Source organism: Phyllostomus hastatus, unplaced genomic scaffold, assembly GCF_019186645.2.
Source record: "Phyllostomus hastatus isolate PE091 unplaced genomic scaffold, TTU_PhHast_1.1 phas_scaffold_555, whole genome shotgun sequence".
Taxonomy (NCBI): domain Eukaryota; kingdom Metazoa; phylum Chordata; class Mammalia; order Chiroptera; family Phyllostomidae; genus Phyllostomus; species Phyllostomus hastatus.
In genome coordinates, this window is record NW_025334036.1 from 1,360,477 (window position 1) to 1,378,009 (window position 17,533).

At 67.2% G+C, this 17,533-nt stretch overlaps 1 protein-coding gene across 2 annotated transcripts in view; it reads left to right on the forward strand.

Moving 5' to 3' along the window:
* LOC123809658 (cell migration inducing hyaluronidase 1) overlaps positions 1-17,533 on the forward strand; it is a 53,857-nt gene that overhangs the window by 13,423 nt on the left and 22,901 nt on the right. For both annotated transcript variants that reach the window (XM_045824871.1, XM_045824872.1), the window contains exons 9-15: positions 1,578-1,710; positions 2,485-2,676; positions 9,193-9,368; positions 10,506-10,715; positions 14,546-14,751; positions 15,372-15,441; positions 16,114-16,242. In XM_045824871.1, coding sequence (XP_045680827.1) covers positions 1,578-1,710; positions 2,485-2,676; positions 9,193-9,368; positions 10,506-10,715; positions 14,546-14,751; positions 15,372-15,441; positions 16,114-16,242 — 1,116 coding nt within the window. The remainder of the gene's footprint in view (positions 1-1,577; positions 1,711-2,484; positions 2,677-9,192; positions 9,369-10,505; positions 10,716-14,545; positions 14,752-15,371; positions 15,442-16,113; positions 16,243-17,533) is intronic.

Consider the following 17,533-nt stretch of genomic DNA (forward strand, 5'->3'; position numbering starts at 1 on the left):
AGCACGGCAGTGTCCACCCACAGTGAAGGTCGGGCCCCCCCGGCAGGGGCAGGGCCCTGTTCCCTGTGTGACCCGAAACCCAGGTCTTGCCTCAGGTTCGGAAAAGGAAAGAGAAGGAAAAAGCAGAATCGAGTAGCTGTTTCCTTGACACATGTCCCGCTCTGTCCGCTGGTGTTTCCAGCTCGGTTTCAGCACGATGGGGTCTCCCACAGAAGACGCTGGCCGCAGGGGGCCCGGGGTGCTGCGTGTGGCCAGTGACCTTGCGCTTCTAACCCACTCTGAGGCCCCGCATCTCCCGGGGGAGCTGCTCCACAGCCCCTGCCCCTCCGGTGGCCGCAGGCCCCCAAGAGGGCGGCGTGTGTGTGTGGAGCTCGCAGGAAAGGGCTGCCCTTCCGTTATGCTGGACTCCCGTCTCCGCGCTCTCCGTCCAAGCCGCCACTGGGCCTCTGCTGGGTTCAGACCCGTGGTTCCTAAAAAGCACCCCTCCCCAGGTGGCCTGTCCTTTGGCCGCCCACTCCCCCAGCCCCGGCGCCTTCGCTCTCTGTGCCCCGGAGGAGAGCAGCTGCAGCCCTTGCTGGGATCTGCGCGTGACAGCCCGTCCGGACACACCCAGCCTGGGCCAGCCCGCCGGCAGGCAGGAGCCTCCTCGGAGCGGAGCGCGCCTCCCACATTCCCCACCTGGCCTCGGGGCCACTGCCCCCGTCAGCCCCCGTGAGCCCCCGTCGGCCGAGACCCCTCTGCGCCGAGCCCTGGGTGGATGCTGGGCTCAGGGAGACAGCAGAAGCTTGGTCCTGGCTCTCCCAGAGCCCGCGGCCAGTGGGGGGAGACCGACGTTGAGGGAGGACACCAGGCTGGGAGCCCTGGGGGCCGCGGGAGGCGGGGCGGCTACAGCTCTGTGGTAGGGCAGGGCTGGGTTCAAAGGTCGGCTGGGCTGCGTGCTGGCTCCGTGACCCTGGGCAAGGCCCGCAGCCTCCCTGAGTCCCTGTGTCCCTGTCTGCGAAGCCAGCAGAGACCTCCCAGTGCTGCCCTAAAGCTGGGTGAGGTAACGCAGGCGAGCTCTGGCTCCGCGGCGACAGGGTGGGGCCCTCGCGCCGCACGGCCCTTCGGAGTCCCCGGGGCAGCTTTGCAGAGGGCTGACGCCCGGCCAGGCCCCGGCACAGTCGGACCGCAGACTGGGGACGGGTCCTGGGCCCGCGCGTTTGGAAAGAGCCCCCGCGTGGTGTGGGGTCACCCGTGGATTGAACGTGGCGAGTCCTCATGGCGCCGCCATTCACGGCGCTGGCGGCGGCTGTAGGTAGCCAGCCCAGCTCCTAAGAGAGCACCTGCTTGTAGTGGGCTCTCCTTAAAACGCCCACCCAGCGTCGCGCACACACCCCTGGTCTGGACACCGGCACCGTCGGACCCTGCAGCTCCGTGACCAGACGGTGCCCTCGTTGGAGCAGTCTTGGGCCGTTGAGCATGCTTTTTGCTTCAGGGACAATTTTAGACTTGTGGGTATACGTTTATAGCATTAATCATCACCTTCTTTCTTTGCAAAAAAGAATGACTTTGCTCTGTAATTTCCGTGCCGTTTGCAGGCCACGACAGTGGACGGGGCAAACCTCAGCATGGAGGTCGTCTACAAGAGAGGCCAGGATTATAGGTTTGTGTGCTACGCCCGGGGCCATGCCTGCCAGAGGTACCGAGTGCGGTTCCTGTGTGGGAGGCCCGGTAAGCAGTGCTTCGCTGGCACAGAAGTGGGGCGGTGGCTGTGCACTGTGAGTTTGGGTGGCTGGGGCTGCTGCCCCTCGGGGTCTCGGTGACGCGGAGCTCCCGCCAACCACTTGACGACACAGGAGAAGCGGGAGGGTGCTGGGAGCGGGCAGGAGCCAGCAGACCCCACCCTGCCCATTTGCCTGTCAGGAAGGGGAAGGGCCCGGCCCAGGACAGCCGGGGTGCAGGGGACAGAGCTGGACTCCCTGCGCCCCGCCCCCCCCACCCCCCCGCCCCGCACAGACGCGCAGCCTCTTGCCTCTTTGGGTGCCTCTATTTTAAGCCCGTTCCCGAGATGCTCGTTAGAAGGGGCTGGAAGTGGCCAGTCTGCCCGCGGGGGCCCTTGGCAGTCTCCAGAAGGCAGTCGTTAGGGGCAGGAGGGCTTTGGGGGCACGGCTCACAGCTACTGTAAATGACAGTGGAGAGGAACTATATTTGTGTTACATCTCGAGCGCAGTGGGTGTGGTGAGGCAGCCGCGCCGAACTCCAGCTGAGGGCTGAATGGAAAATTCCTCTGCCCAGAGCTGATGAATGGCTCTTTTCTGGTAGGGCTTTTGTTGACTTCCAAACCCTGTACCGAGCCTGAAAAGGAGCGAGCCTGGCCATTTGGGGTTTGGATAGGCAAACCTGGCATTTACTTATTTAGGGAGGGGACGGGGAGAGGTGGGGGTGGTCAGAGCTTTGCCAAGGGCGATGGGCCATTATCTCAGCCCCTGCTGCTCTGGGTTGCAGTGAGGCCCAAACTCACGGTCACCGTCGACACCAACGTCAACAGCACCGTCCTGACCCTGGAAGACAATGTGCAGTCGTGGAGGCCCGGGGACACCCTGGTCGTTGCCAGTACGGATTACTCCATGTACCAGGCGGAAGAGTTCCGGGTGCTCCCCTGCAGAGCCTGTGCCCCCAGCCAGGTCCGAGTGGCAGGTAGGACTTCGCGGAGCCCCACCCCAGTCGGCTGGCAGAGCCCGGAAGGGGTCAGCCTGGACGCTGGCCAGAATCACAGACGATCTGGGGCTAGTCAGCGGTTGCCATGATAACGCTGCGTAGCAAACATCACAGCAAGCGGGGGCGCCCCAAAACGCCAGAGGCCTGGGCTCGGCGTGCCCCCGCTCACCCGCGGGGTTCCACCGCGTTCCACCGCGGGCACCGCGCACGGGGCGGGCACCACGCACGGGGCGGGCACGTCCGTTTCTCCCACGGGGGTGGTGTCTGTCACACGCGGTGCGGTCCACCGAAGGTGTTTTACTCTCTCCTTCCCGCAGCTCTTGGGGTTCCTTTCTTCTTCTCCTCCGTCTTGACTTTGGGGCCCTGTCAGTTATGGTGGCGGAGGTGCCTGGGACCAGGTTGTCAGAGGTGGGAAGAGACCTCAACGATCGTCGGGCTAATTATTCTCAGTAGGCAGAGTTTTGGGTCCACTGCGGTCCTCTGGGTGTAAACAGACAACAGGGCCCGCCTGGAGCACCTAACACGACGCGCAGCTCGCCCCACGGGCTACTCGCCGGAGAGCACCAATGTGGACGCTGACCGGCCGGGCCGCCCGCAGGGGCCGGGCTCCTTGGGGACCTGGGTGGCAGGGGCCAGCGGGCCGCCCCCCTCTGGCGTCGCTGCCTGCGGGCTCCGTGCGTTGTCCCCGGGACGAAGCTGACAGTCGCCTGCCGAGAGCGCACGGGCCGGGCAGCTCGTGTGTGCGCCCTCTGGCCGGGACGGCGGGGGGGGCGGGTGGGGGCGGGCAGGGCCCTACGCTGACGGCCCCTCTGAGACCGCCTGTCGTGGGGCGGGCGTCACCCCCTGAGGAAGGCTGGGGCACAGACGAGAGATGACACGGGGCGCTGACCCTCTGCTCCCCGGAGGGGCGCTGGGGTTGGGGCAGGGGAGGGCTGTGGCCTGAGCAAGCAGACCCGCTGCCGTGTCCACAGTGCCCGCTGTGGGTGGGGGGCGGGGCGGCGGAGCGGCGGGCAGTAGCAGCCAGCACAGTCTTCTTGGCCGGCGGGGACGTGCTGAGGACGAGTTCGGGGGAGCAAAGGGTGGAAGGTGAGACACAGCGCTGCAGGTCAGTGCCCGCACTCGTTCGTGGTGGGAGGGCCGGTGGCCGAGGGGGTCCACAGACACCGCTCGGGGGCCCCGGCACGGGCCCCAGACTCAGAGCCACACAGGAAGGCTGTCCGTGTGTCTGGGGGATGGCGGTTTGGGGGTGGGGCTGCGAAGAGTGGGAAGGGGGCGGCCGCCTGTGGGCAGAGGGTGAGACGGCCGAACACCTGTTCCTGGGCCACGGAACAGGGTCAGGCACGTGCAGCCGTGCCACGGGCAGTGAGGAGAGAGGCCCAGCAGCCCAGAGCCCTCCCGGCGCGGACATAGTCCCAAGGTCGAGAGCCACGGGGGGGTGGGGCGTGGGGGCGCGGGAACGGGGCCGCGCAGAGTCAGGCAGGCGTGGGCGAGGAGCGTCTTCCCGGGTCCCCAGTCAGGGGGCTGTGGAGCTGGTGTCACTGCTCATCGCAAGGGGACCCTGGTCTGGGCAGCAGCGTGGCGTCAGGGAGGGTGGCAGGCTGCCCTGCAGCCCTGGCCTGCCTGGGGAGGGGGAGGGGCCCCACAGAGGCCTGGAGGGAGGTCTCACTTTGAGCAGGCCCTGGTGGGACACCCGTGGGTGCCCAGGGTGCCCACGGTGATGTCAGGGGCCGTGCCCCCTCAGCAGGGCAGTTTGGGGGGGGGGTGTGGGGAGCTGCTTCTCCGCAGCGCCTGGCCACAGGTGAGGCTGCTTCTCGTGGCCCCTCAGGGCTGCTCTGGGTCTGTGGACCGGCAGGCAAGGGTGAGTGGAGAAGCCCTCAGGACCCTGCACCCTCCCTCGGGTCAGTTGGCCTCGCCTGGGTCTGCGCCAGCCCCCTCCCCGCTGAGCCCCAGGTTCTCGTTCGAGGTCCAGTCGACGCTGCTCCCAGCTTTGGGCTCACACGAAAACAGCGCCTCCTGGCGGGCAGTGTGAGAAGAGCCCCAGGCGGGGGGGGGGGTGTGCACATGTGTGTCTGGGGGAGGCTCCCACGTCCCCTGTGCAGCCGGAAGCCCCTCCCTCGGCTCTCCTCCCCCCCTCGACAGCGCGCAAGCACGCCGCCTGCTTCCTCCTTTCGCAGAACGGCCCCGCTGCCTCGGAGGGCTCCCTCTCCCTGGCCGGCTGCACGGGGACACAGCCTCTCGGGCCCTCCTTCCCTCTGCCCTGCTCCAGTAAACAGGCATCTTAAGGGTTTCCTGATGGGAAACAGATGGGGGACCAACGCAGCGAAAACGTGTGAATCATCTAAAACAGCATTTCAGAGCCTCGCCAGCCGCAGCGTGACTCCCAACACCTCCTGGCAGGGCGGTCGCGGGGCGCCTCAGTGCTCTGCCCTTCCCATCCCGGCCCCCCCGCCCCCCGCCTGGCTCGCGGCCGCCCTCCCTTCCCCCGCGTCCGAGGAGCGGCCCTGTCAAGCAGCGCCGTCGTTCCTGTGGCCCCCTGTGCTGGGCCGGGCACTCGCGCGCTCCGTTCCGCTCCCCCTCGTGAGGCGCTGGCGGGGCGTGGGGTCAGGGGCCGCCGTTCTCTCCAGGACCCAGACTCCTGCTTCCGGGCACGGGGGCCGCCAGGCACGCGGGCTACGTCCGCGTGATCACAGCTAAATACAGTGAGAAGCCCCGTTCCCCGGTCACACCGGCCAGGCTTGGAGTGTGCGGTGGCCACGCACGGCCAGTGGCCCCCTGTGACGGCACAGGACAGGGCATGGCCGTCGCGTCGGAGTCGTGGCCGGGGTGGGCGTGCAGACCGGGCCTCCTCGAGGGGCTCCTGTGGGCAGGACCGGAACTCAGAGCTGCCCGGCCTCGAGGCCCGTGACCTACATGTCCTTCCTCCACGGAGGCCCCGCCCAGCATCCCCGCCCGAAGTTGGCTGCCCTGTGGGGGCAAACCAGGACTCCGGGCTTTAGGTCTGCTTCCCTGGGACCTGCCAGCCGAGACCCCCCAGCTGTCCCCAGAGGTCTGAGAGGCGCGGCCCCTCACCCCGTCCTGCGGACTCACTGGCCGTGCTAGGTCTGAGCCACGGGACACGCGTCTGCCTCTCCCACTGCAGGGTCCTCGATGTTTCTTCTTCCCTTGACCCAAGTAGCCAGTCCTGTGCCCGCCCTGTGGAGAGGGCTGGGAGGCAGGCCAGTGGTCGCAGCCCCTCTGCCTCCCGGCCTCCTGCTCCCCCCACCCCAGCCCTCGCCCGGGCTTGTGGCTCTTCTGGACTGTTCGGGGCAAATCTGGCCACGTCTGTGGTCTCTGCTGAGCCTTCGCGATCAGAGCTGCGAGGAGGAAGGCAGGGCGAGGCCGGGAAACTGGGGCACACGGCTTCCCCGGGACAGCGGCCAGGGCGTGGCCTGGGAATGCGGCGAAGGACAGATAAACCGCGGGAGGTTCTGGGCAGGTCCTGATAAGGGCTCCGCCGCGAGGGGGCGAGCGCCGCGAGGGGGCGAGGGGCGGCAGAAGTACGCTGGCGCCGCTGCCTTGCCTGCTCCCGGGAGCCTGACGAACACAGTCCCCCGCCCACCTGACGCCGCCCCTACCCCCCGGCCTGCTCCCCCCAGGGGACAAGAGCGCGTCTAACCCGAGGCCACTGCAGCTGTGCAGCCAGTGCTCGGGGCCCCGTTCTCGTCGTCACTCGGGGACAGTCCCAGGGGCAGCTGTGCGTGTCCCTCTGCTGCACGCGCCCCTGCCCCGTGCCAGGGCTGTCCTGAGCACGTTCTGAGTGTTCGCTCACTTAACGGCTCTTTTGAGACACGTGCTGGTATTACTCCCATCTCACAGCGAAGAGCCCGAGGGCCAGGGAGCTTCAGCGGCGCCAGGGGCTCGAGGCTCTGATCTGACCTGGGGCCTGACACAGACGGCTCCGCCCGAGCCGCCGAGCGCCCCCGCCATCCTGTCTCTCCTGTGGTGTTGGCGCTGGTCCCCGAGGAGGGAGGGCCGGTCTCCTGCTCAGACATGACGGTTCTGGGCGGACACTGACAGACGGAGAGAAGCCCCCCGAGCCTGAAGTGCTTGCGCTCGAGGGCCTGGGGGAAGCCTGGGTGGGGGGCGGTGTGGCCCGGCCCCCGGCTCTGCTGAGCACTGCCAAGCGCAGAGCCCCCCGGCGGAGGCTGAGGGGCGGGGCAGTGGGTCTGGAGGGGCCAGGTGGCTGCCACAGGGGGGGCGGGCGAGGTGGAGCAGGCCGTCCCCGCCGGAGGGGGAGGCTCAGAGAGACGCTCGCTCGGAGAAACCCAACAGCCAAGGCTTGTGCAGGGGAGGGTGGCTCTGCTCTGGCCGGCGCCTGAGCTGGAGGCCGCCTGCCCCCTGCAGCCCGTGCAGAGGGGACCTGCCGCTGGGCCGTAAGGCGTGCAGACCCGTGGCCCTGTGGCCCACAGCGGAAGGCAGGGCCGGGGACTGCAGAGCTGACTCGCTCAGACGCCCCTGGTGCGGTGTCAGCCCCGGGCGAGACCGAAGGCCTGAAGACCCCGCCCGTGGCACCCGCCGCAGACCCTGCCTTCGGCCGGGGGCACGGGCCTCGGCTGAGAGAGCCTCGCAGTAAACAGACTGTGCAGGTCGTTTTCCCAATCCCGCACCTTTGCCGAGAAGAGCTCTGCCCGCAGGGCGGGCTGACCAGCGGCCCGAGTCGTCCCCATCCTAACCCTCAGGACGCGTGACTGTTACCGACTCGGCAGGAGGCCTTGCCAGTGTGATGAGGTCAGGGCTGTGCGACGGGCGGCTCTGCGAGGTCATCTGCGGGGCCCGCCCGGGGGGGGGTCACAGGGGACGCGGCAGGGTCAGCGTCTGGGGGGAGGTGGCGCAGTGACGGAGCAGATGAGAGTGGCACTCGCTGGAGGGTGGGGCGCACGCCGGAGGGTGGGGCGCTCGCCGGAGGGCGGGGCGCTCGCCGGAGGGCGGGGCGCTCGCCAGGGAGTGGGGCGCATGGGCGCCGTCTGAATCTGGGAACGGCCGCATCGGAGGGGCTGGGCAGGGGCCCCGCCGACCCCTGGCTGCTGACCCAGTGAGACTGGCCTTGGACTTCGGACCTCCGGGGCTGTAGGAAAAGAAACGACTGCTGTTTTCAGCCACAGGTTTGTGGTGACTTGTTACAGCAGCCCTAGGATGCTGATACTGATTCCAAAGGGGATGTTTTCTTGGCTTTGCCGTGAGCCGGGTTCATGTCTTTGAACTCACATGCTTCAAAGAAACCACCACCTCCCTGAGACGGCAGAGTTCCAGAACAACCCACATCCTCAGAAATACTGCAGACCCAGCACGGGGCGTGTGCTGGGGGCAGGGTGGGAAGGGGGCCAGCTCCTCCCTGGCTGGAAGAGCAGGGTGGGGTCGCTGTTCGTGAGTGCTGCCCAGGGCTCCTGGTGACCACGGGCTTTGCGTGTGGTCACTGTGTCACGGGGCTGAATGACGTGTGTGCTCTGTGGCTCAGGTCAAGGTCGCAGCGCAGGCAGCGTGGTGTCTATGGTGTGGTCCAGGCTGCGGACCCACACGAGAGATTGCTGCTCCATGCAACGCCGTCCTCGGGGAGGGGAAGTGTCTGCCAGCCAGGGCAGCAGCCCCAGGGAGGAGCCGGAGGCAGGCTGGCTAACATCTCTTTATTCAAGAAGGCAAGGTCAGGGGTCACTGTGGAGGCAGAATTTGGGGCGGGGTGGGGGAGGCCGCAGCGATGTCAGCACCAGTGGGACGAAAGCTCTCCGGCAGAGTTCCGAACGGTACGCAGAGGCTCCCAGCACCCGGCCACAGTGCTGGACACAGACGTCCGACCCGGCTCTCCCCAGAAAACCTGGTTGCAGGCGCACGTTCTGCACGGGGCTGGAGGTGGTCCCACAGGCTGCGTCTGTGACAGGCCCGCTTACTGTCACACACCTGGCTTGGCTCTGCGTCGCCGCAGTGCCGGCTGGCTGGCAGTCCGGGCGTGAGCTCCGTGAGGTCATCAGGGCCCAGGTGTCCTCTCTCTCGTTGCTGTGCCGTCTCCAGGGCGTGGTCCTCGCCGCCTGGGGAAGCCTGGACCACCCCACGTGTCCACATTCCAGCCCAGGGGACAGAGCGGGAGCGGGGCCCCTTGAGGGTGCACAGGTCGCTTCTGCCCATCCTGGGAGCACACCCACCGCAGGGGGCCTGGGACAGGGGGCCCTCCTGGGGAGCACGGGTCTCCCCGAAGTGCTGGAGATTTTAGTGCCACAGGCAGAAAAGGGGACAGACGTGGGGGCCACCGAGCTATGTCTGCCACAGGCTTCAGATCTGAGCACACGTGGCCGCGGACCCTGCCTCTCCACTCAGACAAGCGATGTCGCCTCCCTGAGCTTCCTTCCTTCTTCTGTGCAGTGGGGCCGGGGCCCTTGGGACCCCAGCAGGAGCTTGGAGGCAGCTGGCAGGGCCTGGGGCCCACGCAGTCCCTCTGGTTTATTCCCTCCCCCCTTGCTGCCCCAGGGAAGCCCGTGTACCTGCACATCGGGGAGGAGATCGACGGCGTGGACATGCGGGCCGAGGTGGGGCTCCTGACCCGGAACATCGTGATCATGGGGGCGATGGAGGGCGCGTGCTACCCCTACAGCAACCACATCTGCGACTTCTTTGACTTCGATACCTTCGGGGGCCACATCAAGGTAGGGTCTTCCAGGGTGAGGCCAGCAGCCCCACCAGAATTCCCGTGATGCCCGTGGGTGGGATTCTTGCTGGGGGGGGGGGGCACATGCGGGGGCAGGAGCAGGGACCGGGGCAGGGGAACCTGTGGAAGCTGGAGAAGGCTTCTGTATCGCCCACTGCATGCCGTCCCGCCCATCAGAGCTTGCGGGCAGGAGAGACAGTGGAGCCAACCTGGGGATGGCCCTAGACTCCCTGGCCACAGCCCGGCACCCCGCACTGCCTGCCTTCCCGACCTCCAACCCCAGTCGTGGCTCATTCCCTGTCTTCACAATTTGACCCTGATCCCTCCCTGACAGAAGGGGTCAGGGCATGACACCCACAAAAAGGCCTGTGCATGAGAGACCTGCTGACAGGCAGATCAGGGGTGAGCAGGGCCGGAAGCTCTGGCACTGACCCACCCTGTGCGTGTCCGGGCAGAGAGCCAGCAGTGACTGAGACGGCGCACCTCAGGGAGAGGAGCACGGTGCGGGCGCCCGAGCTTGCCTCCTCCCGGCCTTAGGCTGCGGGAGGCATCTGCTTGGCCAGGCTGCGCACAGCCGCTTGCTTACCTGGGGCGCTGGTCAGCACGAGGGGCCCAGCACCCTCCACGTGGCCGTTGCTATCAGCGGTGGGGCGAAAGCCGACAGAAGGACAGGGTCCTGGGGTCTTGTGAGGACAGTTCTCTCGCAGCTAAAACCACGTGCTGTAAGGACAAGACGTTTTGGTCAGTAACTGAGAAGAACCGTAGAGTGGAACCCACCGAGCGCGGACCCTCCTGGCACGTGGGGGGGCGCTCATCCAGGGCTGTGTCCCCACCACAACCACCCCCACGCAGTTCCCCTTCCTCGTAACCGCCCGCGGCCTCGGAGGCAGGGAAGGGGGGTGGGGGTGAGCCCGTCTCTCTGCACCCCTCCCTTGCCAGGCCATTGCCTTGCCACATCCCTGTGGTCAGGGAGCACCTCGTCTCCCTTGGGGTAGGAAGGCCGGGGCCCAGGGACCGTCCCTGGTTTTCCTGAGGCGGGATTAACACAGCACGTGGACGGTACGGGAGTGTGGGCAGCAGTGGGGCCGGGGAACGCCTCCCAGGCTGCTCCCGACTCTGGCCTCTGTGTCCGCAGTTTGCGCTGGGCTTTAAGGCGGCACATCTGGAGGGCGTGGAGCTGAAGCACATGGGGCAGCAGCTGGTGGGCCAGTACCCGATTCACTTCCACCTGGCTGGCGACGTGGATGAGCAGGGCGGCTACCACCCGCCCACCTACGTCCGGGACCTGTCCATCCACCACACCTTCTCCCGCTGTGTCACCGTCCACGGCTCCAATGGCCTGTTGGTGAGTGCCTCCTGCCCAGGGGGGGAGGTCCTCGAGGGCCCTTGCCCCTCCCCGGCCACGCCAGTCCACACACTGCTGGGCCCAGGGGCCGCGAGCGCGGAACGGGGCTCGCATCCCGCCACGCAGCCCGGGGCCGCCAGGGGCAGAGCCGGCCTCACCTCGGCCTTGGAGTGGTTCGCACTGACAGCAGGCCGCCGGCCAGAGGGGCCGGAGAGAACGGGTGTCCGGTCGCCCGGAGCAGCAGGCACAGAGTGCGCGGTGGGCGCTGGGAGTCCACGCACGGGGGCAGGTGGTTCCGTGGCCTTGCGGCCATGTGGCACGACAGGTGTGCTCGCCGCGCACAGGGGGCCGTGCCCGGACGACCGAGCCGGCGGTGGTGGCGGGCCTGCCTGTCCCGGTAAACCGAGGGTCGGTCCGTCAGAGCAAGTGCTGCTGGGAGGAACGCCCTCAGCAGACTGGCGTCTGCGTCAGGGCTGGTCTCGAGCTGCAGCTGGCGCTCACGCCGAGTCGGTTCCCCCTCACACGAACCCGTGTTCTCTGTGAACGCTTCCAACGGGACGCTACGACACGGCACCCCGCGGGCGGGCTCAGCCTGCGTTTGATTTGGCTCAGGCGGTGTTTAGAGAAGCGTTTGGTCGTTTTTACGCTAAACTGATAATTTTACACTAAATTGAACTTCCTTTAAATGGACTGAACTTACACCCTGTATGAACTTTAAAACCGGATGTCGCAAAATGCCACCCTGAGAGCTGACTCCAGCCACCAGATGTGTTTTGCTTGGCTTTAAGACTGTTTAAAGAAACACTCAGATTCGTTTCTATCATTTAAAAGTTGGGAGATTTCACACAGAAGTCTGGATTTTTGGCTTTTCTGGAGAAGTCAGCTGAGTTGGCAGCACCAGGCCCACATTCCTGCCGGTCAGAGTCGCGGAGGCCCCGCTGTGCAGCGCGTTTCAGGAAACTCCCCGGCCAGTGCCGCCCAGGACACCCGCCTCTGTGACTCGGGCTTTAAACCAGAGCGGACGTCCCTCCCACCAGGCCGGTGAGGGAGGGGGATGAAGAGGCTGTCAGCCTGTCGCTGGGAAGCCTCTTTCGCTTCTGTTGGGTGTGCTCGTCTGTCACCGAGGAGTGCCCGCTGTCTCTGTCCTGCGTTCTGTGACTGGAACCCCGCTGGGCGCAGGGGACGGGGCGTGGGCTTCGGGGCCCAGTCCAGAAGGGCCTGGGCTCCAGGACCCGGCCGCCGGGGCGTGGGCTGTGGGACCGTGGGCAGCAGCCTCCCCTCCCCGACCCTCGGTCCCGACTCAGTCGGGCGAGGAAAGGACACCAGACACGCCGGCCCGGCAGGTGCCGTGCACGAGGGAGGGCTCCCACGGGCCTGTCGCCCAGGAACTGGGCCGGCCCCCCCCACCCCGGGTGGCGAGAGGACCCAGTCTGGAGCAGTGGCCAGAAGACGTGAGACTTGTTTCTGGCTCACGGAGGCAGCGGGGGAGAGTGATGCTGGGGGCAGCGGGAAGACGGCGGGGATCACGATGCATCTAGACCGTCAGAGGGCAGTGGGGGGGGGCACGGTGCGGGCTGGGACCCTGGCCCACTGGCCAGCCCCTCTCCAGCAGTGGGCCGGGGCCATCGTGGCGCCTCTGCCTGCCTCTGCCTCCTCCTCCGTGCCTGTCCCGTGGGCTTGTTGTGGGAACCGGGTGCAGGGCCGGGCGCACTCGGCCCGGGAGCGGCGCCCGGTCTGGGGCTTTGCGGGACGAACACAAGGCAGCAGCTACGGACGCTCTCGTTCAGGCGGGCGTGGAGCTCGGGGCGTGTGCTGGGAAGGAGCCACGTGGGCGTGCGTACGGAAGGCCTGACCTGAGGAGCGTTACTGGTTCCAGGCGTTCATTCGTTCTCAAGTTTTGTCCTCGAACTTCGCTTCCCGTCACCTGTGTCTCACTTCACTGAAGAGGAAGGTACTAAGACAACTCGCGGTGGACTGCAGAGCTGGGTCGGTCCGCGTGGCAGCCGCGCAGGGCCTCAGGCCGCCCCGCACGCAGTGTGGGCGCAGGGCGGGCCCACTCGCTGCGTGGCCTCGGGCAACGTGCTGTGGAAAACTCGACGGCTGCCTCTGCGCGGCGTTTCTGGCCGTCTCTGTGACGGGAAACCGTCCTTGGAGCCCGAGCCCCGGTCTGCGTCTCAGCAGGGACGCGGGCAGGGAGAGGCGGGGAGAGGCGGCACCAGCCGGGTGTCGGAGCTGATAAGGGCCACAGGCCCGCTGGGCACCGGCCCGGGGAGCAGCCAGACAGGCTCCAGTGGGAACCCAGCAGAGGTCGATCCAGGCAGCCAGCGCCTTGGACAGCCTCTTGGAACCGGAAGACCCTGGCCATCCGGGCGCAAGGCCTGCGTGCTCTCTGGCCCCCAGTCGGGGAGGGAGCATCTCAGCTCTGGGTGGAGTCCACCTGCCAGCCCCCTGCCCCTGCCCGGTGTGCAGGGCAGGGGGGCTGGTGCCCTGTCTCCCAGCCTCAGAGCTCCGGGAGCTGGGGCAGAGGTTGCTGGGCTCCCTGGGCTCCCCTCCACCCAGCGTCTAGCCTCGTGGTTCGTGCAGCCATGCTCGTGTCTCCTTCCCATGTGAGCTCGAGCGAGGAACCAGCCTCTGGTCGCTGGTGTTGCCACAGGCTCCACCGGCCAGGGCTTCCACGGGCAGATGGGGTAAGAGACGGGAGGAGGCACAGAACCCAGCTGGAAGTGGGGGAACAGGCCCTCTTCTTGGCGGCCCCAGGACAGTGAGGCCTTGACCTTGCCCTCGGACGTCCCTGCCAGCTCGAGCAGCCCCGTTTCCCTGGCCCCTTCCCCCCGTGCTGCCGTTCTGGGCGGTTAGCGGTGAACCTGCCCAGCTCACCAGGGGGAAGGCGGCAGCGTCACGGGGCACTCAGCATTGCGGGACGTGCTCGAGGGGGACGCAGCAGGAGTCGAGTGCCAGTCCTGGGCTGGTGCTGGAGATCACAGTTGGGGGGAGTGCCAGCCCCAGGCTCCCCGTGTGCTCGGTGACCTCCCGCAGGGGTGGCTGTGGCCCCCGCCCCGGCTGGCACACGGGCCGCATGACCTCGGGCAAATCACTCCCCTTCTCTGAGCCCCATTGTCCTCATCTACAAAGTAGTTGTTACAGGAAGGGGCAGGAGTTAGGCCGGAGTAAAAGGCGCACGAGCCCAGTGCGGGGCTGGGACGTGCAGGCTCTCGGCTCTGGGCGCTCCCACGGCGTGCCGGCCTGGCAGTGGCAGAGCCGTGAGGAGCGGGAGTTGGCAGCCTTTCCGGGCCCAGCCGGGGGGCCGCAGCCGGGGGGCCGGGGGCGCGCTGTGAGCTGTGAGGCAGGCTGGCTTCGGGGCTGAGCGCCTACTGAGGGGGCCGGCGCCAGTGTCGGGAGCAGGCCCACCTGTGCGCGCTGCGGCTGGGCCCGGCGAGGCTCCCGCTCACCGCCTTCCCAGTGGGGCCCCTGCGTGCAGCCCTCTGCCTTAGGGCCTGCGCACTGCATTCCCGCTGCGTCCTCGCCGGAGCAGGCTCGGGGGACCCCGTCTGCTGCCCCCCGCCCCGGCCTGCCTCTAACATCTTGTCCTTGTCCCACCCCATGGAGCCTCAGCCGCAACACCTCCAGCTGGAAGGGGCTTTGAAGTCACCTGCTTACCCCTCTGCCCGGCCCTCCCAGGCTCCACACCTGTGTCTGGCCCATGTCCAACCCCCAGGGCCCCTTACAGGGCCTGGGGTGCGGCGGATGCGGTTTGATGAGTGTTGGATGAGCGGACGGGCCCGTGAGGCATCGGACAGGGCTGAAACACCCCCCTCTCTGGGCCCCTGCAGGTCAAGGACGTGGTGGGCTACAACTCTTTGGGCCACTGCTTCTTCACGGAGGACGGGCCGGAGGAACGCAACACCTTTGACCACTGCCTCGGCCTCCTGGTCAAGTCTGGGACCCTCCTGCCCTCTGACCGCGACAGCAGGATGTGCAAGACGATCACAGAGGACTCGTACCCGGGCTACGTCCCCAAGCCCCGGCAGGACTGCAAGTAAGTATCCCCCACGCCCGCGCCAGGGCCCCAGACTCCAGCCCAGGGCTGACGCCCACACCTGGGCTCAGAGCAGCGGGAACCCCCGGCCCCAAACCACCTGCTGCTCAGAGGGGAGGGGCGATTCTCTTCTCAGGTGCCCCGTGTGCATCCTCTGTCCACAGAGGACCGCGGTTCTCGCCCTCCAGCTTCTCCTGATGCCAGGAGGTGTGCTCCCCGCGGAGAGCAGGCTGCCCCTGGCGCCCCTCGAGTGCGCATCGGCACCAGCCGCCCTGGTCGCCTGCAGACGTGGGAGAGACAGAGCTCCCCACGGGGCCGGCCTTGAGTCCCAGGCCCCCCCGGGAAACGCCCCCTTCCTGGTTCTCCTGACTTGGATTATTTTAGAGCCTGTCTCAGGCTTCAGCTGCACCCGGCGTCCACCTTGAAGAGCCATGCCCGTGTCAAATTCTGAACACCGTCAGTGCTTGAGTGTGCCCTGCCCCCGTGAGAACACTGGGGCTCATACCCAGACAGTCCATGACTCCGCAGCCTCTGGGGGCCTCTGTTGGAGAGCCTGGCTCGGCCCCTGTGGCTGTGCGGGGTGGGGTGGGGCCCCGTCTGACGCCATCCTTCCCCCGCAGCGGTGTGTCCACCTTCTGGATGGCCAACCCCAACAACAACCTCGTGAACTGCGCTGCTGCAGGGTCCGAGGTGAGCAGGACTCTCTTCTTCGGAGCAAAGTGGGGTGGGAGGCGGGGGCTCGGGGGGCCAGGGCCAGCCCCAAAATCTGAGCTCTGAACCCCAGCTCAGAGCGAGAAGGACTGGCTGTCAGCGATGGCCGTGCCTTCATCGCCGAGAACAAGGCGATGTTTTACGTGTGATAACCCATCACCAGATCGAAAGGGTTGTTGCTTAGAACCGTGCCTGGGAGGTCAGTGCTCTAACGGGCTGAAATCAGGTGCCTCTCTTGCTGACTGGGTGAGAGGGCTGCTGCCGCCCGCCGCTGGGCGGGCGAGGACTCAGGACGGGCACTCGCAGGGCGCACACGGCCTTGCTCTCGCCCACCCCTGCCTGCGGCCCCCAGGCCTCGGCTCCACGTGGAGTGAGTGACCAGGGAGAAGCTGGGAACACACTCGAAGCCCCTGTGATGTGCCAGGAGGAGGTGGAGCCCGTGGCTGGCAGAGCCGGCCCTGGTTGGGGGGTCTTCACAGCCAGGGTGGCCCTCGCAAAGCGCATCGGCTTCCGACTTCTCTCTGCTTCCCAGGCCTGTGTTGAAGGGTGGGCGGTGGGACCCGACGGGAAATTTGGGGCTACTCGGGCCCCCTGACGAGAGGCTGGCTGGTACTGAGTCCTGTGGCTTCTCCCTCCCTCCTTCCCTCCCAGGAGACGGGATTCTGGTTCATTTTCCACCACGTGCCGACGGGCCCCTCGGCGGGGATGTACTCCCCGGGCTACTCGGAGCACAGCCCCCTGGGCAGGTTCCTCAACAACCGAGCCCACTCCAACTACCGGGTGAGTGTCTCTGGGTCCCCAGCCTGGGCGGTGCCGAGACCAGAGACCGGGGCAAGGGAGCTGCTCCGGGGCAGAGGTGGCCTGGGGCCGTGGGGGCCATGCCCACAGAGCCCCGGGTGTCAGGGCCGGTACCCCGTTCCAACCCCGGATGGTGCAGATGAGTGAGCTGAGGCCCCCGAGGAGGACGGGCACGTTCCGGGTCAGAAGCCACTGGGGAGTAGGCCAGAGGGAAGAGACCTGCTCTCAGAGTGGCCTGTGCTTGCACCCAGGGGCGGCCTGGGGGGCGCTGGGCAGGGTGGGCCGACAGAGGACCCCAGGCAGGGTCACACCCCAGAAGCTAAGGAAGAAGACAGTTGGTTCGTGGGGCAGAGGGCAGAGGTGAGGAGGGCCACGGTGCCTCCCGACAGAGAGAATTAGCCAGGCCTCAGAGGGGCATTTCTGAGGCTGCCCTGGGCCGCAGGGGCCTGTCTCCATGCAGGACAGACCATACAGCTGGGGGGAGGGGCGGGGAGAGACGGTATTGGCGGTTGTCAGGTCCCTTGGGGACCTTCCCATGAGGGGCCGGTGGCTCTGTTGGACCTGGGAGTTTGCAAAGGTTGGAACAGGTGCGGGTACGTGGGGAGGGTGGTTTCCCATGGGACATAGGCCACGGTCCCGGGCACAGGTGGAGGGGCCTCGAGGAAGGTGGCAGGTAGGACAGGAGGGAAGAGGAGGCTTGAAGTGGAGGGACCGGATGTCCGAGCCAAGGAGGCCCGGTGCGTGGCACTCCCGCCTGGGGAGCCCCACCGCCTGCACGTGCGGGGTCCCATCCAGGGCCGTGCACCTGGGCCACCATGGGCACTCACTGCCCGTCTCCCAGAGGCAGCAGCTGAGGCCTCAGAGGTGAGGGGGCCGGACATCCTAGCTCGGGAGAGAGGAGCCGGGAGTCCAGCTTTGCACCTGGCTCACATCCCAGGGGCTGCGCCAGAGGTCAGTTGGCAGACGCGGTAGCCGGAGTGACCGCCAGTGATCCAAACAAGAGAACCCTGAGTTCGGGCGTTCCCGAGAGGCCAGGGGAATCGGGGAAGGAAGGGACGTGCCTCACTGGGCAGCGCCCCCAGCTGCCCTGGCTCCCACTCGCCGTGGCTGACACGCGGGCACCTTGGAGCCACAGAAGAAAGTGAGGCTCTTCCCTGAGTCAGGTGGGATCTGAGGCAAGGCCCGGGAGGGCCGCAGGCCTCCGCGCCAAGGTGAAAACGGGACTGGAGTTCAGCATTCCCTCTAAAGCGCTGCCGACACACTGCCCAGGAGA